General features: G+C 36.1%; 1 protein-coding gene across 1 annotated transcript in view; it reads left to right on the top strand.

Moving 5' to 3' along the window:
• Window positions 1–1,075: 1,075 nt before the first annotated feature.
• Window positions 1,076–25,507, top strand: part of PANX3 (pannexin 3) — a 46,148-nt gene continuing 21,716 nt past the window's right edge. The window contains exons 1-2 of the mRNA XM_053690965.1: window positions 1,076–1,253; window positions 13,777–13,919. Coding sequence (XP_053546940.1) covers window positions 1,076–1,253; window positions 13,777–13,919 — 321 coding nt within the window. The remainder of the gene's footprint in view (window positions 1,254–13,776; window positions 13,920–25,507) is intronic.

Genomic DNA, 25,507 nt, shown 5'->3' with positions numbered 1-25,507 from the left:
GCTTCAAATTCAAAATAGGCAGTATTAGCTTAACTTTTTCGTGCAAAGAGATAACTTCTGAGCAATAATTTACCTTTGCATTAGAATATCCCTTTAACATGTTTACATTATACCCATTTATAAACATGATATTTTTTTTAGGATTTACCATCTCTTTAAATAGCTACCTAATATGCTATAATTAAAGGATCAGTAAATACAGAAGATTTGCATAATCAATACATGCATGTTAAAAAGACAATGCAATAGCACTTAGTCTGAAGTTATGTCTATTTCCACTCCTCCTGTATCATGTGACAGACATCAGCCAATCACAAATGCATATACGTATATATTCTGTGAATTCTTGCACATGCTCAGTAGCAGCTGGTGACTCAAAAAGTATAAATATAAAAAGACTGTGCACATTTTGTTAATGGAAGTAAATTGGAAAGTTGTTTAAAATTGCATTTTCTATCCGAATCATGAAAGTTTAATTATGACTTGAGTGTCCCTTTAAACAAATATAATTGATAAACTATTTTACTTTTTGCAAATGCTCCTAGCTTTAGGATTACATTGCTTATATTAACTATACTATATATACTCCTAGTATTTTTATTTGTTTATAATGAATCATTTACATGGGTATATGATTATGATGTCTTTGTCCACATACATAATTTAAAGTAACCATGCCTCGTTTAATATAGAACCAGCAAAGAACAAACTACCCTTTAATCACACTATTTCTCATCTTTGTCAACACCGTGTAGATATGCATAGAACTACAAATATTTAGTCTCTAATTTTGGTTTGCAGAAAAATACACATTGATAATATTGTGGTCATTCAAATTATATACCATTATTGTAGAGCCATTCAGATCTATTTTTGCAGTCTGTATTTTTAACGCACCAAGATGTTATATTTAGAAAAAAACATTTAGTATTTAAACTCTAATTGAAACAGTTTCAGCGCTTTCTTTTGGACTGAATTTGCTGCTTGAGTTTCATACTTTTATCTTATTATTCATACAATTCTGACAGCTCAAAAAAATTCTCCTAGTACGATTGTTATTCTTTTTAAATGAAAAATGTCTATCGCAAACAGAGCAGCCGAGTATATGCTTTCAGATTCTTTGCTTCCAGATAATCATTTAAACAAGAAACGTTTTCGACTGGAATTACCAACTGATCGTATCATTAAACTGGTTTCTGTTGGATTGCCGCTTCTTCTTGTCTCGTTAGCTTTTGCTCGAGAAATTTCTGCTGGTAAGATGCAAGTTATTTTCTTAAAGTAAAATAGATTGTTAATGTAATAAATATATTTATTTTATTAACATGTTCATTACTTTTTAAAGTAAGTTTAAGAAATCTGATATGCTAACTTTAAAAAAGTTTTCTGCAGGTATAAAATAAATTCTAATGCAGAAACACATACACATAAATATATTTGTATGTGTCTATAATACTTAAAACAAGAAAAAATATTTTTTTTCTGTATCTCAGTCATGAAGAATCCGGATTCTCAACTTTCAAAATATCAGCAATCAGGGTGACAGGATTCTAATAACTGTAGAGTGATACAAATATCTGCACTCACTGGATTACATAAATAATATTATATATATATATATATATATATATATATATATATATATATATATATATATATATTATATATATATATATATATATATTATATATGTATATATATATATATATATATATATATATATATATATATATATATATACAGATGTCCACAAAACTATGAAATAGAAGTGACTTAGAAATTTAGCATTGGTCTGTCTTTAACATAGAGTGGAATAGTAACTAGTAAATGCTTGCAAACACTACAAAAAAAATGTTTTTGTTATTTGTCATTTTCCATTTTAATTCCTTAATTTATATATATTCTGATCATTTAGAAAAGCTTTTCAAAGCTTAAAGGGACACTGAACCCATTTTTTTTCTTTTGTGATTCAGATAGAGCATGACATTTTAAGCCATTTTCTAATTTACTCCTATTATCAAATGTTCTTCATTCTCTCTGAATATTTATTTGAAATGCAATAATGTAAGTTTAGATGCCGGCCCATTTTTGGTGAACAACCTAGGTTGTCCTTGCTGATTGGTGGATAAATTCATCCACCAATCAAAAACTGCTGTCCAGAGTTCTGAACTAAGAAAAAAGCTTAGATGCCTTATTTTTTATATAAAGATAGCAAGAGAACGAAGAAACATTGATAATAGGAGTAAATTAGAAAGTTGCTTAAAATTGCATGCTCTATCTGAATCACGAAATAAAAATTTTGGGTTCAGTGTCCCTTTAAAGGGACATTCCAGCCTAAATTGGAATCCACATGGTTGCATTTCGGTTTTGAATAGAATTATTTTTGTAAAGCTACATATAGCATAAAACGATAGCTGTTTCAAAAGTGCGCCGGCATTTTAAACACAGCACTTGCTCAGAGAGCCTAAGGTTCGTTTACTTTCTGGTAATGACCCAATTTGTTCAAGGGATAGAAAACTCTAAATTAATTAGTATTAATTATTAGTATTAATTAGTATTCAAGCACAGAGAAATGGCAGTGGTGTGTACTGCTTGCGTGAAGATGTAATTTGTGTCATAGAAGCCACTACCGGCTCTCTGAGAGGGTGTAGTGTTAGAATACTGGTGCACAGGCACTCAGAGCATATGTGTGTATGCTGCAGAAAAACAGTAATAATTTTTACTAGAAGCATTTTTGCTAATGGAAGTATATTGCAAAAACTGCTTCTATTTAACATTTAAATGCACATTTGAATTTTTAACTTTCTATTCCTTTAATTGATGATATGACACAAGCCCCACTGGCATCCCGAGCAGCTGTGATATTTAAAATACTAGTGCATTGAGAATATCTAGATATGCTTCACATACACGTGCAGAGAAAAATGTTAATAGTAAAACAGTGATCATTTTTACTAAAAGCATTTTTTTGCTAATACATGTATATTACAGATATCTATTCATAGATGTTATCCATCTTTGTGCATTTACATTTCGACTGGAATGTTTCTTTATCCATAAAGTCCCTGGAATTTTTGTAAATAAATCTTTTTTCTAAAGGATTAGAATATTTGCCCTTTACTTTTTATTTTTTTGTCTTTGTCCTGTTTCTGTTTTTTATTTATTAAATAAACATAAAGACAAATACAATACAAAAACTGTTACATATAGTGCATCATATCTAGATTACATATTACATGATGTCTGTGTCTTAAGAAAAACAACATGTACAGCAATATTACAAATAAAGTATACAAACCTTGACTTTTTGTGTCCCTTGTTATTATGTAGTATTTGATATATACACATATAATATTAGAATATATCACAGGCAGACCAATAGACAATATTTCTTTTCTCATATCAAATTATCCTGTAGAGTTATATAAGCTGAATTATGTTTGTGAGTTATAATACTCTTCCCAAATAAAGTTCATAGCTAGAAAATCGTCCAATTGTTTTGTGGCAACGTAATGATATTTCTCAAGCAATAAGGTATGTGTAACTAAAGATTTCCATTCTGATATGGAGGGGACTTTGATAGATTTCCAGTCCCGGGGGAAACAATCTCCTAGGCACAGTTTAGCATAAGAACTAGTAATCCGTATCTCAATTTACATTTGATCTTAGGAAGGTTGTTTAGTAAAAATATAGTCGGGTCTAATTGTAGTGGAAAATCTATAGTATGTTCGACTGCTATTTTAATCTCTTGCCACTAGTGGATGATGCTTGGACAAGTCCACCATATATACTGGTAGCTGTTTCTTTTCCCTTTGTTCCATTTTCTTTAGTACTATCAGTTTATCATTTTGTATGTTTTATTCTTTTTCTGATGGTCTTTCTTGCATACACCATCCTATGGATTTTTCTTCACTTTTCAGTTAGAGTGACATGATATCAAAATGTTCTCTGTTCTGTCTGAAAGAGAATGATTCTAAATGTACTATAGAGCTTTTGTTTTGGTTCTTTAAACTGATGTCCCTGTGCTGAATTAACTAACAAGCAGAATTTAAACAGCTTTTACTTAAAGGGACATGAAACTCAAAATTTTTCTTTCATGATTCAGATAGAGAATACAATTTTAAACAACTTTCCAATTTACTTGTATAATTTAATTTGCTTCCTTCTCTTGTTATCATTTGCTGAAAGGTTTATCTAGGCAAGTTCAGAAGCAGCAGAGAACCTTGGCTTGGTGGCTGCATATATATATTCATTTTGATTGGCTCACCAATGTGTTCAGTTAGAAATCATTAGTGCATTGATGCTCCTTCAACAAACTATACCAAGAGAAGGAAACAAATTAGATAATAGAAGTAAATTAGAAAGTTGTTTAAAATTGTATTCTCTATCTGAATCATGAAAGAAAAAATTTGGGTTTCATGTCCCTTTAACCCTTTTTAATTGTTTCCCCTCTCTTCTTCAGAAACTATTTCTCAATGTATCTCCTGTGTAAACCGTGGTAGGCTCAGCAGCAGCAATGTACTACTGGGAAATAGCAGGTTATTGGTCACCACATATACATATGTCTCTTGTCGTTGGCTCACCAGCAGGTGTGTTCAGATAGGTCCCATTAGTGCATTGCTGCGCCTAAGCTTTTCTAAGTGTGATTTTTAAAAAACTTTATCAGAGTTTGTGTGATGCTCAAATGCTTAGACATTTTGAGGTTGATAAGTCCTTAAAACAAATCCAATACCACTTAAAGGGACACTCAAGTCAAAATTAAACTTCATGATTCAGATAGAGCATGCAATTTTAAACAACTTTCCAATTTACTTCCATTAACAAAATGTGCACAGTCTTTTTATATTTACACTTTTTGAGTCACCAACTCCTATTGAGAATGTGTAAGAATTCACTGCATATACGTATATGCATTTGTGATTGGCTGATGGCTGTCACATGGTACAGGGGGAGTGGAAATAGACACAACTTTTCAATTTATTTAACAAAAATCTACTATTAATTTGAAGTTCAGACTAAGTGCTATTGCATTATCTTCTTATCATGCCTTTGTTTATTATGCAAATCTACAGTGTTGACTGGTCCTTTAAAGGGAGAAGCTACCCAAAAATATTTTCTGCAGGAAAAAAAGTTCAGTAAAAGCTGTTAAAAATGATTCTGAAATTAACAGGAATTGCTTGATTGTGTCACAGGACTCTACCGCTCACTGGCTTTATTAAAGGGACATGACATCCAATTTGTTTTATTTTCCGATTCAGACAGAGCATGTGATTTTAAACAACTTTCCAATTTACTTCCATTAATTAATTTATTTTATTTTCTTGATATCCTTTGTTTTAAAAAAAAGACACCTAGGTAGACTCAGAAGCTGCTGATAGGTGGCTGCACATATATACACCTCATGTTATTGGCTCTCCCAGTGCATTGATCCCAGTAGTTAATCACTATTTTTCAATAAAGGATACAAATAGAATGAAGCAAAGCATTGACGTAAATTGAAAAGTTGTTTAAAATTGTATTCTCTATCTGAACGATGAAAGAGAAACTTTGGGTTTCATGTCCCTTTAAGCACAAGAACATATATATTTTTTTTAAATGTTTGAATATAAAGTCCCTTTAAAATGAAAAAAAGTGTATCTCAAGCTTTCTAAAATAAATGAGTCCAAAATGATGTTTGTCAGTCTTTAAAAAAGAAAATATTACATACCGTGATAGTGCAAATGGTGCCTCTTTCTAAAGCTTTTTCTCCTTTATCACTCTCCATGTCTCTCTTTCACCCTGTTTCCCTCTTATTCTATAACTCCCCCTCACACCCTCTAACTGCCCCTTACACCATCTCACTCCCCCCTTCTAAATCCCTATTGCCCTACTCTTACTGTATTAATAAAATAAATTCTATTTTTAGAAATATAAGTGTATGAGTGTGTATATGTGATTTTTTTTATATAGAGTTGTACATGTGCTCTCTCTCTCTCTCTCTCTCTCTCTCTCTCTCTCTATATATATATATATATATATATATATACACACTGTATGTATATATATATATATATATATATATATATATATATATATATATATTTGTGACAAAATTACTCTTTCCTTTAGGGGTTTGTCCCAGGATCAGCTTTAAAACAGTCTTTTAAAGCAGAAAAGTAGTACGCCACGCAATGGTTTCAGTGTAAAATCCTTGGCCTTTTACAGACAGTTTGCAGGAACAAACTTTAACATAAATAAAACAATTCCTTGCTCCACAGTGCTTACAATACAGCAGGGATGGCCAGCTTCCTAACACATGGGGGCTGCAGGTCAATATTTTAGAAGCCTTAAGGGCTACATATACATTTATGACTGTTAAAACAAATAATATACTTCCTAAAAATGTTCAGTGGCACAGGGTATTTAGGTGACGTAGCAGGGTACTCTCATCTTGTGTTTTTCCATTTAGAACTCTTGATTTTTGGCCACCCAAAGCCCAGTTTTATTTCTACATTTTCCTTGGCACACATTCTTAGCTCTGCAATTTCCCTGGGGCTGCAAATACCAGTGCAGAGGGCCATATGAGGCCCTTAGATCACCAGTTGGCCAACCTTGCTATACAGTATAAAGTAGCCCTAACTAAAGTTGTGTGGCTTTACCACAATCATTACAAAGCAGAATAATAAGCATAGAGGCCTAGAACTTTAACAAAGCAACTCAACATTAGTCTGTTTTCTATCTAACAGCCCCAGCACACACTCATTTAACAAGTGCTAATTGTCCTTAATTAGCAGCAGGTGAGTGAGTGAATTTTTAGATTGTCTGGAAAACCTGAACTGGATTTCTCACCTGCTACTCTCTGCCACATACAAAGTGTGGAGTGGATTACTGGCCCATAATACACAATTGAATAGCACCTTTTCAATACCACCAATAATATTGCAGGATTTGTCACAATATGTAGGTATGTATGTGTGTGTAAAAATGTTTTAAAAAAAAAAAAGAACATTCTTATAACTCTCTTTCCATTGCTAAACATGCAACTACAATTCATCACATTAGCTTTTATAGTGTTTTATAACCCTTTTTTTTTTTTTTTTTAAATAATGCACAAAATGTTTTTATTTGTGCATTAAATAATGCACAAAAATGTGTTATTTTTACTTCCTACCGGGAAGGTCTGTGAAAAGCCTGCAAAGCCCCATGAAGAGAAATTGAAAGCACTTAAAGGGACACTGAACCCTTAATTTTTTATTTCGTGATTCAGATAAAGCATGCAATTTTAAACAACTTTCTAATTTACACTTATTATCTTTCTTTGTTCTCTGACTATCTTTATTTGAAAAAGAAGGCATCTAACTTATTCTTTGGTTCAGTACTCTGGACAGCACTTGTTTATTGGTCCGTTAAATTAATCCACTAATCAGCAAGAATAACCCAGGTTGTTCACCAAAAATGGGCCGGCATCTAAACTTACATTCTTGCATTTCAAATAAAGATACCAAGAGAATGAAGAAAATTTGATAATAGGAGTAAATTAGAAAGTTGCTTACAATTGCATGCTCTATCCGAATCACGAAAGAAAAAAGAAAAATTGGGTTCAGTGTCCCTTTAAAGATAACATTGACACACATATACATTTACCTCATTGCAAGCATACAAGAGTTGATGACATGAAAATATTGCACATAAACCTTTGTCTTTACTCATTGAAACAGTGACTATTTAAATAGATTGTAAACGGCTTTGGAAATGAAACCTAAATCAATAAAATTGTTATTGGCATAAAGGGAGTTAAACCCCTGCCTTAACCCTTTATTTGCCAAGACAATTCCACTCCTGTGCTAAACTGATTTGGAGTTTTTAGATGCTCACATTTAAGCCCCAGTGTAGGTCATTTTTCAGGAAAACTAACACATATTATATGTTGTTTTTCCCAGCAAACCCAGCAGATTCAAACTATACATATATATATATATATATATATATATATATATATATATATATATATATATATATATATGTATAAACACTATAGCTAAAAGAAGAAAGGGTTATCCTCGTATCATTTAGGGCCTTTGGGTATATTTATATAACTTTGATGTGCACATAGAGGCTCCAGTGAGCTTCTACTCAAATATTACCACTGTGATCACCTGGCTATAAAAACATATATAGTGGCTTTATTTTAAAGAGAGGCTTCTGGGCTTTAAAAGAAGGGGTCATGGGGGGCTCTAAGCCTTTTTTTGTGGCATGCTATTTAGAAATTCCCCTTTACGTCTTTCTAGCTAAATATGGACTAACTTTGCACATAGTTTTGGAGTGATTTTAGTCTTCTTGACAGATTTGCCTCAGGTTCTCCAGGTTGAATGGTTGTTTCTTGTGGACCACAATTTTAAAATATTACCAGAGATTTTTAGTGGAACTGAGATTAGACCTGGCCCATGAAAAGGACATTCATTCTTTTTGTCTTTGAATTACTTTATTTGTGATTGTTGTCTTTCTGAAAAGTGAATTTTATTTACAAGGTTAAAGGTTTTTTTAGCAGATTGAAGCAGGTCATTTAGCCGTACTTTGTATTTGTTTCATCATTTGTTTGTTCTTAAGAAAAAGTCCCTGTTATCAAGAAGTACACCCACAGCATTATCCTGACACGCATAGAGCTTTGAATTTTGGCCAAAAATCTTTTGATGTCAACTAACCACTAAATCTTTTTCCACATCAAACCTGGGCTCTCATGCTTTTTGGCAAACTCCATACATGGTTTTTAGACTTTAATGGTTTCCTTCTCACGATCCTCCCACACAGGCCTACGCAGCCTTAGGAGCCGCAATCCACTACTGAGAGCTAGCTGGTGCTTAGTGGTTGTACACAAATGCCTCTTGTCACTGGCTCTCCTGATGTAATTCAGCTAGCTCCAGCTAGTAGTGCATTACTGCTCCTGAGCCTACCTGGGTGTACTAGTCAACAAAGCATACCAAGAGAACAAAGCAAATTAAATAATAGAAGTAAATTGGATAAGTTTGAAACTGTATGCTAAATTATATCTTTACTGTCCCTTTAATACCTTTTTTTCTGCAATTGTTTTTCAATGGTCAAACTCCACCTCTACTTCGGACTTGAATTTGGAGAAGACAGGGTTTGTTACTGTCATTGTGTTAACAAAATATTCTTTGTTTCACTTTAGCAAAAATGATAACAAAATGCAAATTAGCCACAGATATGTGGCATTAAAAAAACTAAACTAATTTGAAAATGTGCACACAATAAAACTAAAATCTATTTATATGTTATTCTATAGCAAGACAACAGAAATGTAATGTAATTACAAGATGTTTAACCCCTTAATGACCGAGGACGTGCAGGGTACGTCCTCAGAAAAAAGGCAGTTAACGCCTGAGGACGTACCCTGCACGTCCTCGGTGTGGAAAGCAGCTGGAAGCGATCCTGCTCGCTTCCAGCTGCTTTCCGGTTATTGCAGTGATGCCTCGATATGGAGGCATCCTGCAATAACCTTAGATGGCCATCCGATGCAGAGAGAGCCACTCTGTGGCCCTCTCTGCACCGGACATCGATGGCCGGTATCGTTGGTGGGTGGGAGCCGGTGTGGGAGGTGGGTGGCGGCCATCGATGGCCCTTGTCATGTGGAGGGGGGCGGGATCGTGGGCGTGCAAGTCCGGGCGCGCGCGGGGGCGCGCGCACGTGCACGAGGGGGTGCGCGCGGGGGCGCGCCGGGGCAGGGACCGGGTGGGGACCGCTGCACTACAGAAAAAAATGTGTCCCAAAATAAAAGTGGGACAAGTAATTTTAAAAAAAAACACCTTATTCGGTATTTAGGTGGTGGGGGTTGGTCGGGGGGGGGGGGGGGGGGGGGGGTGGGGGGGAAATAACAAAAAATAAAAATTAAATAAATATTTGATTGTGAAAAATGGGTACTGGCAGACAGCTGCCAGTACCCAAGATGGCCCCCAATAAGGCAGAGGGGGAGGCTTAGAGAGCTGTTTTGGGGGGGATCAGGGAGGTTGGGGGCTAAGGGGGATCCTAAACACAGCATATGTAAATATGCTTTTTTTTTTTTTCTTTTTAAAAAAAAAAAAATCTTTTATTTTAGTACTGGCAGACTTTCTGCCAGTACTTAAGATGGCGGGGACAATAGTGGGGTGGGGGAGGGAAGGGAGCTGTTTGGGAGGGATCAGGGGGTGGGATGTGTCAGGTGGGAGGCTGAACTCTACACTAAAGCTAAAATTAACCCTGCAAGCTCCCTACACACTACCTAATTAACCCCTTCACTGCTAGCCATAATACACGTGTGATGCGCAGCAGCATTTAGCGACTTTCTAATTACCAAAAAGCAACGCCAAAGTCATATATGTCTGCTATTTCTGAACAAAGGGCATCCCAGAGAAGCATTTACAACCATTTGTGCCATAATTGCACAAGCTGTTTGTAAATAATTTCAGTGAGAAACCTAAAATTGTGAAAAAATTAACGTTTTTTTTAATTTGATCGCATTTGGCGGTGAAATGGTGGCATGAAATATACCAAAATGGGCCTATATCAATACTTGGGGTTGTCTACTACACTACACTAAAGCTAAAATTAACCCTAGAAGCTCCCTACATGCTCCCTAATTAACCCCTTCACTGCTGGGCATAATACGCGTATTTTGCGCAGGGGCATTTAGCAGCCTTCTAATTACCAAAAAGCAAAGCCAAAGCCATATATGTCTGCTATTTCTGAACAAAGGGGATCCCAGAGAAGCATTTACAACCATTTATGCTATAATTGCATAAGTTGTTTGTAAATAATTTCAGTGAGAAACCTAAAGTTTGTGAAAATATTTGTGAAAAAGTGAAAAAAAAATTTTATTTGATCGCATTTGGCGGTGAAATGGTGGCATGAAATATACCAAAATGGGCCTAGATCAATACTTTGGGATGTCTTCTAAAAAAAAATATATACATGTCAAGGGATATTTAGGTATTCCTGACAGATATCAGTGTTCCAATGTAACTAGCGCTAATTTTGAAAAAAAGTGGTTTGGAAATAGCAAAGTGCTACTTGTATTTATGGCCCTATAACTTGCAAAAAAAGCAAAGAACATGTAAACATTGGGTATTTCTAAACTCAGGACAAAATTTAGAAACTATTTAGCATGGGTGTTTTTTGGTGGTTGTAGATGTGTAACAGATTTTGGGGGTCAAAGTTAGAAAAAATGTGTTTTTTTCCATTTTTTCCTCATATTTTATAATGTTTTTTATAGTAAATTATAAGATATGATGAAAATTATGGTATCTTTTGAAAGTCAATTTAATGGCGAGAAAAACGGTATATAATATGTGTGGGTACAGTAAATGAGTAAGAGGAAAATTACAGCTAAACACAAACACCGCAAAAATGTAAAAATAGCCTTGGTCCCAAACGGACAGAAAATGGAAAAGTGCTGCGGTCATTAAGGGGTTAAAGTCCCATTAAAAAAAATGCCAGAATATAAAAATGATAAATCATAACCTTGGTTAATATATTTTAATAACACTGCTAGATAATAAATGATAAATATTTGGCATTTTAAAAAGATGAACTCTGTATATACTTTTATAGTTATATAAACATAAGAAACTAATATATGTTCCCTCTCCTATTTATTAGACTTTATTGTATGAAAACTTTGCATACAACAAAGTGGGTTTTGTTTTTGGATTCCTTTTTTTGTATTCTGTTTCAATCCATTAGAATTGCTTCCTAAAGTATTAGCTAATTTGCTCAAATTATGAATCTGATATTCGTATACGTGAATTAAATACATGTGAAAAACTACAAGAAGCAACCTTTTATCTGGCTTTTTATGGGAGGTTTGTAAAAAGCAAACTATTTGGTAGCTTCATTAGCTGCCGAATAAGGTTGCCACCTCGGCCATGTTTTCCTGGACACTTATAAGTTACACATGCTGCAGGGTAAGCAGGGAGGAACATGTATTGTGACTTTGGACATCATGTGATGAACAGCACTATTCATGTTCCTTTCTGCACACCCTGCAGCATGTGTAACTCATAAGTGTCCAGGAAAACATGGCCGACCGAGGTGGCAACCCTACTGCCGAATGAGAAAGTAGGCCGCAACTCGTAGATTTTGGCTATTTTCAGAGACAGGGGAGTTATGCTTGTCAAAGATCACCAGACTAAGATCTGGATTTGCACATAACTTAGTTTGGTTGTCTTTCACAAGCATAAATCCAGCCCCCGAAAATTGCCGAAATACACAAGCCACCTCCTTCTTCTGCATTCGACAACTAATGAAGCTGCTGAATGCCCATGCCTACAAAATATATGGGTCCAATGTGAAATTAATTATAAAATTAATGAGGAATTTTGTTGTTGATGTCTTTATTTGTGCATTTGTTTTCGGCCTATTTGAAGACGTTTGCCTTCCTTATTTGGAGCTATATTTTTAGGGGTTATGCACTTTTATTATCAGAAGCCTAGTTTGGTTATTCTGCTTCCTAGAACTGCCTATCCTATTTCTCCCCTTCTCTTAGTTGAGCTAACAAACTTGTTTTGGAGCAGTTGTGTGAGAAAGTGAGGAATGTGGGTACTTTAGCATGAGGTATAAAAAAAAAAAGAAAAAAGATAAAATTGAATAAAAATAAAAAATTGTATGGAAAGGTTTTAATGGTGCTTTTAATTCCAAATTATTGTTCGAATTCTTCTTGTTAAACTTGTTTCAGTTCCTATATGTTCTCGTGTCCCAGATAGCAATGAATGTTTGGATTGTTGGAATTTCCTAGTAGTGTAATTTTGTGGCTAAAAGAAATCTTTTAAAGACTTCCCATAGGCTTTAATGTGATGTAATGAATTTAATTCCGAACAAAATTGTCTTCCAAATATTTGGCCGAACCGGACAAGCCAGCAAACAAAATTCTGATGACCTGAATCCATCAAAAAATCTGAACCGAACATTTTGGAAGGACCACATTTATCACCGGTCACAAGTCTAGTTTTTAATATGCCTATTGTCTGTGGCACAATACAGGCCAAAGAAGGAAAGCTTGCTATGCTGCACTGTCAATGCATAGAGTCTTTTTACATGGCACCAATATAATGGGCCTGTTTTTGTACATACTGTATATTTATGCATATCACAAGCAATAAAGGTATTATGCTATTTGTGGAGTGGACATGTAATTGTTAACAAATTTAGCTTAGCAACTTGTTTTAGGATTACTGTATATACAATAAGTGAGATCCTCTTTTAGATCATTTGTGCTTTTGCACCAGAATTTCTACAGCTAACTCCAGGTGTACATTTTGTCCTGTTTTGATTTAATTAGTGAAGGTACAGCTATATTCCTTCAAGCCCACTGAAAAGTCCACTTCTGAATACCTCATGTCACAACGAAACATGAGAAAGGTGCTCAAATGGGACTGAACATAGCTTAATAGGCTTTAGGATGGTGAAGAAATTTCCTCAAGTATATCAGTTTGCTTCCATAAAAAAACCCACAAAAAAAAACCACCACACAAAAAAAAAACCACCTAAAAACCCAAACACCTGGCCTTGAAATTAGGCCTGAAAAATAGGTTATGCAATCAATGAACATACAGAAAAACTGAACCTTTCTGAGTGCATTTCAAATCAAAACTTACTTTACCATTAAACTATATAATATGACGACTTTCACCAGCAAATTCTACCAAAAAAATCAAAATATGGCAACAGTGTATTTACAGAGAGTGTGTGTGTGTCATTATGTTTCTTGATTGAAATAATAATATTGATAAAATTATTTTTTTTCTATTTCAGAACCTCAGGTTATCTGTTTTCCACCAAATAATTTTACTGAAAAACAAGTTCAGTATGTTGACAAGCATTGCTGGCATACAATGATACATCATGATTTAAAATTAAATGGGACTCCCACGCTAAGATCATTATGGATACATAAGGTAATTATTATCCTTTATACATTAATATAATAATAAGTAGGATCATATTTTTTAAATGTATAAATGGTACAAATCTAAAATAATATATGCCAATAATATGTGTCTGCTAATATGGGTAAAATTAAAGGAACATTCAAATGCAAAAATAATAAGCTCTAATTCATTGGGGCATGGCAATTTTGCTTTTCTGTCTTAAGCATACTGTGCATTTAACCAGTAGAATATGAATTGTCAGCCAATCAGGAGATGCAGCCAGGGAAATAACATGACTTTGCCTTCACATGCCAGATGTATGCTCTCTTGCAAGTCTCAGGACTAGCATTTTGATTGGCTGCCTAAAGTGGCTACTGAGAAAATTTCAGGTAAAATATCTTCCTTTTCTACATAGAGATGTTCAGGAGATATTTTCTAATCAACTTTTTACAGCTATGCTGCATCACTTTCAAGTATGTCAACATTTGGGTATCATGTCCGTTTAGATAAGCTAAGCCACTGAGATAGGACATGCCAGACAGCTTCATGGAACTCTGCTTAACAATTAAAAAAAAAAACTCTCAGCTTTTCTAATTTTTTTAGCAGAGTTAGAAAATTCTGCAAGAACCTTTATCCCCTTAGTAACCACCAGAACATTTTTCCATTTTCTTACCGTTAAGGACCAGGGCTGTCTTTACATTTCTGTGGTGTTTGTGTTTAGCTGTAATTTTCCTCTTATTCATTTACTGTACCCACACATATTATATACCGTTTTTCTCGCCATTAAATGGACTTTCTAAAGATACCATTATTTTCATCATATCATATTATTTACTATAAAAAATTATAAAATATGATAAAACAATCTTTTTTGTGTGTAAATTTTACCCCCAAAATCTGTTACACATCTTCAACCACCAAAAACATCCATGCTAAATAGTTTCTACATTTTGTCCTGAGTTTAGAAATACCCAATGTTTACATGTTCTTTGCTTTTTTTGCAAGTTATAGGGCAATAAGTACAAGTAGCACTTTGCTATTTCCAAACCATTTTTAGGAATCCCTAAATAACCCTTCACATGTATATATTTTTTTAAAAGAAGACAACCTAAGGTATTAAACTTGTATTTTGACTCTTTTCATGAAACCATTTTACCACCAATCTATGCCAAAGTTTGAAAAAAAAAAAAAAAAGTGGTATTTTTTTTTTACACAAATAGCAATTTAAGGATACATATACTGATAACTTTAAGGCTAACTGCTAAAGAACACCCCAATATGTGTTCAGCAACATCTCCTGAGTACAGTGATACCACCCATGCATAGGTTTATCAGGCTCTCTGGGGGCTAAAAGGCCTTATTTTAAGGGGGTGCATTTCAGTTTTCCTACTTGGAATTTTCACATCAGGTCATCATGCACCCATGTCCTATTTAGGACATTTTTTAAGCTGGCCAGTGTAGTCTAAGCTTGAGAAAGGGCCAAGTGTGGGCCTGAAACGTTGCTTTTTTATATCCCTGTTTGCACAATAAAAGTCTTTTTTGCACCAGCTGGAACAATTTTGTTTCTTTATATCGATGCTGGGTTTGGTGAACCTGTTCCTGGCTGTGCAGTGAGTGCTGTGTTTTATGTTACATTGTTGCAGTGTAATTTACCCCCATCAAACCATATATTTTTGAAAAATAGACAACCTAGGGTATTTGAAATGCTGGTACTTTAACACTTTCCATGCACTAATTCAACCAACAGTAGGCATGGATTATTCTCAGTTCCTGCTATGCGTTACTGCCAAAGAACACCCCAATATGTGTTCAGCAACATCACAGCACAGCACAGAGGCTGTAGCACCAAACTCGGGGAGGAAGGAATTCAAGCAGGCTGTCAATGTCACACTTCCTATGCCTGTATCATGAAGCGCCTGTATGAACTCAGTCTCACAACAACAATACTACTACTTAAAGTAAATGTAAAGTTAACCCTATTTGTTCAGGGCATCGGGTAGAGTTTTAAAAATTAGGCAGAGTTTAAGTCATCAATTTTTTTATATTTATTTGTTTACTCACATTTTAACCTTTTTTTAAACCTCTGCCGATAAGCGCAGCTTTCTCGCGCGCTATATTGTCAAATTGATTGACAGAAGATGATACTGGGAGAGCGATCAAAGCGGGGGCCGGCAGTCAGGAACAGTATTGCAGGATGCCTCAACATCAAGGCATCGTTGCAATACTGTTTGAGCGTCTGGAAGCGATCTCGATCGTTTCCAGCACTCAGATTACCCAAGGACGTGTCAGGCACATCCTTGGTCCTTAACCCCTTAATGACCGGACCATTTTTCAATTTTCTTACCCTTAATGACAATGGCTATTTTTACATTTCTGCAGTGTTTGTGTTTAGCTGTAATTTTCCTCTTACTCATTTACTGTACCCACACACATTATATACCGTTTTTCTCACCATTAAATGGACTTTCTAAAGATACCATTATCTTCATCATATCTTATAATTTACTAAAAGAATTTTTATAAAATATGAGGAAAAAATGGAAAAAAAAACACTTTTTTTTAACTTTGACCCCCAAAATCTGTTACACATCTACAATCTCAAAAAAACACCCATGCTAAATAGTTTCTACATTTTGTCCTGAGTTTAGAAATACCAATGTTTACACGTTCTTTGCTTTTTTTGCAAGTTATAGGGCCATAAATACAAGTAGCACTTTGCTATTTCCAAACCACTTTTTTTAAAATTAGCGCTAGTTACATTGGAACCCTGATATCTGTCAGGAATACCTGAATATCCCTTGACATGTATATATATTTTTTTAGAAGACAACCCAAAGTATTGATCTAGGCCCATTTTGGTATATTTCATGCCACCATTTCACCGCCAAATGCGATAAAAAAAAAAAGTTCACTTTTTCACAAATTTTGTCACAAACTTTAGGTTTCCCACTGAAATTATTTACAAACAGCTTCTGCAATTATGGCACAAATGGTTGTAAATGCTTCTCTGGGATCGCCTTTTTCAGAAATAAGAGACTTATATGGCTTTGGGGTTGCTTTTTGGTAATTAGAAGGCCGCTAAATGCTGCTGTGCTCCACACGTGTTTTATGCCCAGGAGTGAAAGGGTTAATTAGGGAGCTTGTAGGGTTAATGTTAGCTTTAGTGTAGTGTAGTAGACAACCCCAAGTAATGATCTAGGCCCATTTTTGTATATTTTATGCCACCATTTCACCGCCAAATGCGAGCAAATAAAAAAAAACATAATTTATGTAAGAACTTACCTGATAAATTCATTTCTTTCATATTAACAAGAGTCCATGAGCTAGTGACGTATGGGATATACATTCCTACCAGGAGGGGCAAAGTTTCCCAAACCTTAAAATGCCTATAAATACACCCCTCACCACACCCACAAATCAGTTTAACGAATAGCCAAGAAGTGGGGTGATAAGAAAAAAAGTGCGAAGCATATAAAATAAGGAATTGGAATAATTGTGCTTTATACAAAAAAATCATAACCACCACAAAAAAGGGTGGGCCTCATGGACTCTTGTTAATATGAAAGAAATGAATTTATCAGGTAAGTTCTTACATAAATTATGTTTTCTTTCATGTAATTAACAAGAGTCCATGAGCTAGTGACGTATGGGATAATGAATACCCAAGATGTGGATCTTTCCACACAAGAGTCACTAGAGAGGGAGGGATAAAATAAAGACAGCCAATTCCTGCTGAAAATAATCCACACCCAAAATAAAGTTTAATGAAAAACATAAGCAGAAGATTCAAACCGAAACCACTGCCTGAAGTACCTTTCTACCAAAAACTGCTTCAGAAGAAGAGAATACATCAAAATGGTAGAATTTAGTAAAAGTATGCAAAGAGGACCAAGTCGCTGCTTTGCAAATCTGATCAACTGAAGCTTCATTCCTAAACGCCCAGGAAGTAGAAACTGACCTAGTAGAATGAGCTGTAATCCGCTGAGGCGGAGTCTTACCCGATTTAACATAGGCAAGATGAATTAAAGATTTCAACCAGGATGCCAAAGAAATGGCAGAAGCTTTCTGGCCTTTTCTAGAACCAGAAAAGATGACAAATAGACTAGAAGTCTTTCGGAAAGATTTAGTAGCTTCAACATAATATTTCAAAGCTCTAACAACATCCAAAGAATGTAACGATTTTTCCTTAGAATTCTTAGGATTAGGACATAATGAAGGAACCACGATTTCTCTACTAATGTTGTTGGAATTCACAACCTTAGGTAAAAATTCAAAAGAAGTTCGCAACACCGCCTTATCCTGATGAAAAATCAGAAAAGGAGACTCACAAGAAAGAGCAGATAATTCAGAAACTCTTCTGGCAGAAGAGATGGCCAAAAGGAACAAAACTTTCCAAGAAAGCAATTTAATGTCCAATGAATGCATAGGTTCAAACGGAGGAGCTTGAAGAGCTCCCAGAACCAAATTCAAACTCCATGGAGGAGAAATTGACTTAATGACAGGTTTTATACGAACCAAAGCTTGTACAAAACAATGAATATCAGGAAGAATAGCAATCTTTCTGTGAAAAAGAACAGAAAGAGCAGAGATTTGTCCTTTCAAGGAACTTGCGGACAAACCCTTATCTAAACCATCCTGAAGAAATTGTAATATTCTCGGAATTCTAAAAGAATACCAAGAAAAATGATGAGTAAGACACCAAGAAATATAAGTCTTCCAGACTCTATAATATATCTCTCTAGATACAGATTTACGAGCCTGTAACATAGTATCAATCACAGAGTCAGAGAAACCTCTTTGACTAAGAATCAAGCGTTCAATCTCCATACCTTTAAATTTAAGGATTTCAGATCCGGATGGAAAAAAGGACCTTGCGACAGAAGGTCTGGTCTTAACGGAAGAGTCCATGGTTGGCAAGATGCCATCCGGACAAGATCCGCATACCAAAACCTGTGAGGCCATGCCGGAGCTATTAGCAGAACAAACGAGCATTCCCTCAGAATCTTGGAGATTACTCTTGGAAGAAGAACTAGAGGCGGAAAGATATAGGCAGGATGATACTTCCAAGGAAGTGATAATGCATCTACTGCCTCCGCCTGAGGATCCCGGGATCTGAACAGATACCTGGGAAGTTTCTTGTTTAGATGAGAAGCCATCAGATCTATCTCTGGAAGCCCCCACATTTGAACAATCTGAAGAAATACCTCTGGGTGAAGAGACCATTCGCCCGGATGCAACGTTTGGCGACTGAGATAATCCGCTTCCCAATTGTCTACACCTGGGATATGAACCGCAGAGATTAGACAGGAGCTGGATTCCGCCCAAACCAAAATTCGAGATACTTCTTTCATAGCCAGAGGACTGTGAGTCCCTCCTTGATGATTGATGTATGCCACAGTTGTGACATTGTCTGTCTGAAAACAAATGAACGATTCTCTCTTCAGAAGAGGCCAAAACTGAAGAGCTCTGAAAATTGCACGGAGTTCCAAAATATTGATCGGTAATCTCACCTCCTGAGATTCCCAAACTCCCTGTGCCGTCAGAGATCCCCACACAGCTCCCCAACCTGTGAGACTTGCATCTGTTGAAATTACAGTCCAGGTCGGAAGAACAAAAGAAGCCCCCTGAATTAAACGATGGTGATCTGTCCACCACGTTAGAGAGTGTCGAACAATCGGTTTTAAAGATATTAATTGATATATCTTCGTGTAATCCCTGCACCATTGGTTCAGCATACAGAGCTGAAGAGGTCGCATGTGAAAACGAGCAAAGGGGATCGCGTCCGATGCAGCAGTCATAAGACCTAGAATTTCCATGCATAAGGCTACCGAAGGGAATGATTGAGACTGAAGGTTTCGACAAGCTGTAATCAATTTTAGACGTCTCTTGTCTGTTAAAGACAGAGTCATGGACACTGAATCTATCTGGAAACCCAGAAAGGTTACCCTTGTTTGAGGAATCAAAGAACTTTTTGGTAAATTGATCCTCCAACCATGATCTTGAAGAAACAACACAAGTCGATTCGTATGAGACTCTGCTAAATGTAAAGACTGAGCAAGTACCAAGATATCGTCCAAATAAGGAAATACCACAATACCCTGTTCTCTGATTACAGACAGAAGGGCACCGAGAATCTTTGTGAAAATTCTTGGAGCTGTAGCAAGGCCAAACGGTAGAGCCACAAATTGGTAATGCTTGTCTAGAAAAGAGAATCTCAGGAACTGAAAATGATCTGGATGAATCGGAATATGCAGATATGCATCCTGTAAATCTATTGTGGACATATAATTCCCTTGCTGAACAAAAGGCAATATAGTCCTTACAGTTACCATCTTGAACGTTGGTATCCTTACATAACGATTCAATAATTTTAGATCCAGAACTGGTCTGAAGGAATTCTCCTTCTTTGGTACAATGAAGAGATTTGAATAAAACCCCATCCCCTGTTCCGGAACTGGAACTGGCATAATTACTCCAGCCAACTCTAGATCTGAAACACAATTCAGAAATGCTTGAGCTTTCACTGGATTTACTGGGACACGGGAAAGAAAAAATCTCTTTGCAGGAGGTCTCATCTTGAAACCAATTCTGTACCCTTCTGAAACAATGTTCTGAATCCAAAGATTGTGAACAGAATTGATCCAAATTTCTTTGAAAAAACGTAACCTGCCCCCTACCAGCTGAACTGGAATGAGGGCCGTACCTTCATGTGAACTTAGAAGCAGGCTTTGCCTTTCTAGCAGGCTTGGATTTATTCCAGACTGGAGATGGTTTCCAAACTGAAACTGCTCCTGAGGACGAAGGATCAGGCTTTTGTTCTTTGTTGAAACGAAAGGAACGAAAACGATTGTTAGCCCTGTTTTTACCTTTAGATTTTTTATCCTGTGGTAAAAAAGTTCCTTTCCCACCAGTAACAGTTGAAATAATAGAATCCAACTGAGAACCAAATAATTTGTTTCCCTGGAAAGAAATGGAAAGTAGAGTTGATTTAGAAGCCATATCAGCATTCCAAGTCTTAAGCCATAAAGCTCTTCTGGCTAAGATAGCCAGAGACATAAACCTAACATCAACTCTAATAATATCAAAAATGGCATCACAGATAAAATTATTAGCATGCTGGAGAAGAATAATAATATCATGAGAATCACGATTTGCTACTTGTTGCGCTAGAGTTTCCAACCAAAAAGTTGAAGCTGCAGCAACATCAGCCAATGATATAGCAGGTCTAAGAAGATTACCTGAACACAGATAAGCTTTTCTTAGAAAAGATTCAATTTTTCTATCTAAAGGATCCTTAAACGAGGTACCATCTGACGTAGGAATGGTAGTACGTTTAGCAAGGGTAGAAATAGCCCCATCAACTTTAGGGATTTTGTCCCAAAATTCTAACCTGTCAGGCGGAACAGGATATAATTGCTTAAAACGTTTAGAAGGAGTAAATGAATTACCCAATTTATCCCATTCTTTGGAAATCACTGCAGAAATAGCATTAGGAACAGGAAAAACTTCTGGAATAACCGCAGGAGCTTTAAAAACCTTATCCAAACGTATAGAATTAGTATCAAGAGGACTAGAATCCTCTATTTCTAAAGCAATTAGTACTTCTTTAAGTAAAGAGCGAATAAATTCCATCTTAAATAAATATGAAGATTTATCAGCATCGATCTCTGAGATAGAATCCTCTGAACCAGAAGAGTCCAAAGAATCAGAATGATGGTGTTCATTTAAAAATTCATCTGTAGAGAGAGAAGATTTAAAAGACTTTTTACGTTTACTAGAAGGAGAAATAACAGACAAAGCCTTCTTTATGGATTCAGAAACAAAATCTCTTATGTTATCAGGAACATTCTGCACCTTAGATGTTGAGGGAACTGCAACAGGCAATGGTACATTACTAAAGGAAATATTATCTGCTTTAACAAGTTTGTCATGACAATTATTACAAACAACAGCTGGAGGAATAGCTACCAAAAATTTACAGCAGATACACTTAGCTTTGGTAGATCCAGCAGGCAGTGATTTTCCTGTAGTATCTTCTGGCTCAGATGCAACGTGAGACATCTTGCAATATGTAAGAGAAAAAACAACATATAAAGCAAAATAGATCAAATTCCTTATAAGACAGTTTCAGGAATGGGAAAGAATGCCAAATATCAAGCTTCTAGCAACCAGAAGCAAATGAAAAATGAGACTGAAATAATGTGGAGACAAAAGCGACGCCCATATTTTTTAGCGCCAAATAAGACGCCCACATTATTTGGCGCCTAAATGCTTTTGGCGCCAAAAATGACGCCACATCCGGAACGCCGACATTTTTGGCGCAAAATAACGTCAAAAAAAGACGTAACTTCCGGCGACACGTATGACGCCGGAAACGGAAAAGAATTTTTGCGCCAAAAAAGTCCGCGCCAAGAATGACACAATAAAATGAAGCATTTTCAGCCCCCGCGAGCCTAACAGCCCACAGGGAAAAAAGTCAAATTTTTGAGGTAAGAAAAATATGATAATTCAATGCATAATCCCAAATATGAAACTGACTGTCTGAAAATAAGGAAAGTTGAACATTCTGAGTCAAGGCAAATAAATGTTTGAATACATATATTTAGAACTTTATAAATAAAGTGCCCAACCATAGCTTAGAGTGTCACAGAAAATAAGACTTACTTACCCCAGGACACTCATCTACATGTTTGTAGAAAGCCAAACCAGTACTGAAACGAGAATCAGTAGAGGTAATGGTAAATATAAGAGTATATCGTCGATCTGAAAAGGGAGGTAAGAGATGAATCTCTACGACCGATAACAGAGAACCTATGAAATAGACCCCGTAGAAGGAGATCACTGCATTCAATAGGCAATACTCTCTTCACATCCCTCTGACATTCACTGCACGCTGAGAGGAAAACCGGGCTCCAACTTGCTGCGGAGCGCATATCAACGTAGAATCTAGCACAAACTTACTTCACCACCTCCCTTGGAGGCAAAGTTTGTAAAACTGATTTGTGGGTGTGGTGAGGGGTGTATTTATAGGCATTTTAAGGTTTGGGAAACTTTGCCCCTCCTGGTAGGAATGTATATCCCATACGTCACTAGCTCATGGACTCTTGTTAATTACATGAAAGAAAACTTTAAATTTTTCACAATTTTAGGTTTCTCACTGAAATTATTTACAAACAGCTTGTGCTATTATGGCAGAAATTGTTGTAAAAGCTTCTCTGGGATCCCCTTTGTTCAGAAATAGCAGACTGATATGGCTTTGGCGTTGCTTTTTGGTAATTAGAAGGCCGCTAAATGCTGCTGCGCACCACACATGAGTTATGCCCAGCAGTGAAGGGGTTATATTAGGTAGCTTGTAGGGAGCTTGCAGGGTTAATTTTAGAGATCAGCCTCCCACCTGACACATCCCACCCCCTGATCCCTCCCAAACAGCTCTCTTCCCTCCCCCACCCCACAATTGTTCCCGCCATCTTAAGTACTGGCAGAAAGTCTGCCAGTACTAAATAAAAGAGTTTTGTGTTTTTTTTAAAATAAAAATAATAAAATATTTTAGCTGTGATGGACCCCTGCCTTAGCCCCAACCTCCCTGAACCCCCCTCCAGCTCTCTAACCCTCTCCCCTACCTAATTACCGACATTTTGGGTACTGGCAGCTGTCTGCCAGAACCCAGTTTGGCCCCAAAAACCTAAGTTTTTATTTTATTTTTAACTTTAAAACTCTTTCTGTAGTGTAGCAGCCCCCCCACAATACCCCCACCCCCTCCCCTCCCAGATCCTTTTATATTTAATTTTTTTTTTTTTTTTTACTTTTTTCTCCCTTTCTGCCCTCATTGGTGTCAGTGTGGCTAATGCGCGCGCGTGCACGCGCACACCCCCGTGCACTCCCGCCCATGTGCACGCGCACGCACGCACGCGCGCTCCCACCCAGACAACGGCACTATAGCTACCGGTGCAGAGAGGGCCACAGAGTGGCTCTCTCTGCATCGGAGGCTTGTAAAGGGTTATTGCAGGATGCCTCCATATCGAGGCATCACTGCAATACCCTCAGAGCTGCTGGAAGCGATTGCGATCGCTTCCAGCACTCTGTTAGACAACTGACGTACCAGGTACATCTATTGTCATTAACTGTTAGTTTTTGCATGACGTACCTGGTACGTCAGTTGTCATTAAGGGGTTAATGACCGCTTTTTGTAGGACGTGCCTGACACGTCCTCGGTGGTTAAGGGGTTAAAACTATATTTTAAATGTCAAAAAAGAAAGAGCTTTTAATTCTTTTTTGCACAGTTAAGCAAAATATAGTTATTGCAGTGAGCTGTAATAGTATTTTAATATTCATTCATACACAAATTTTCATATAACTGCATGTAATAGACACTACTATAAAGAATAATATGCACAGATACTGATACAAAAATCCAGTATAAAACCGTTTAAAAACTTACTTAGAAGCTTCCAGTCTAGCTCTGTTTAAAAGGTTCCTGGAACACCCACTGCAAGTGGGAAATAAGACCCCCCTCCCACTTCCTTTGCATATGAAAGACCCTTTACACAAACAGAAAAAAAGCTGGAGTACGTCGGTATTCTCCTAAAACTTTGGGGCTTGGTTAGGAGTCAGAAAATTAGAGCAATGTTATTTAAAAATAAGCAAAACTATCCATTTAAAAAAACAAAAAACTTTATGGGCTATATAAATAGATCATCTACAAAACATTTATGTAAAGGTGTATAATGTCCATTTAACTCGTTAGTTTACTGTAGCATTGTTTGCTCTGTATGCTGTAACATTATTCATCTGATATTTAATGGATTGTGAATCTTCAAATGCATCTTTATAAAAATCTAAAATCCTTCCTGAGGAGTAAAGTATTGTATAGCAACAGGAAACCATTTTGGGTTTTCTTTACTGGATGCATCAGTTACAATAGAAAAAGTGATACCAATCTTTAGAACTAGTTCAACTGAGAAAGTATATTGGACATTTTTAAAGGGATACTAATCCCAATTTATTTCTTTCATGATTTAGATAGAGCGCGCGATTTTAAGCAACTTTCTAGTTTATACCTATTATCAATTTTTCTTTGTTCTCTTGCTATCTTTAGTTAAAAAGCAGGAATGTAAAGCTTAGGAGACGGCCCATTTTTGGTCCAGAACCTTGGTTACGCTTGCTTATTGGTTGGCTGAATGTAGTCACCAATAAGCAAGCGCTATACAGGGTGCTGAACCTAAAATGGGCCGGCTCCTAAGCGTTGCGTTCCTGTTTTTTAAATAAAGATAGCAAGAGAATGAAGAAAAATTGATAATAGGCGTAAATTAGAAAGTTGCTTAAAATTGCATGATCTATCTGAATCATTAAATGATTTTTTTTTGGTTTAGAATTACCTTAAAAATAGAAGATTTTGTGTATCATTTTCTTCACATTTTCGAATCTTGTATGACTTGCTACAGAACTTTGATGCTGCAGTCTTGAGCAAGAAAATAACTACTGTATAATGTTTTACTCCATGGTAAATGTGAATAAGTTCTGCAACAGTTATCTTTTTGCTCTGAGAACAGGGGCGTATTTAGGTTTTGTGCTGCCCTAGGCACTCAGAATCCTGCTGCCCGTAACCCCCCCCCCCC

The sequence above is a fragment of the Bombina bombina genome, chromosome 8, assembly GCF_027579735.1.
Source record: "Bombina bombina isolate aBomBom1 chromosome 8, aBomBom1.pri, whole genome shotgun sequence".
In the NCBI taxonomy this organism is placed as follows: domain Eukaryota; kingdom Metazoa; phylum Chordata; class Amphibia; order Anura; family Bombinatoridae; genus Bombina; species Bombina bombina.
This window is presented reverse-complemented; position numbering and strand designations above follow the sequence as displayed.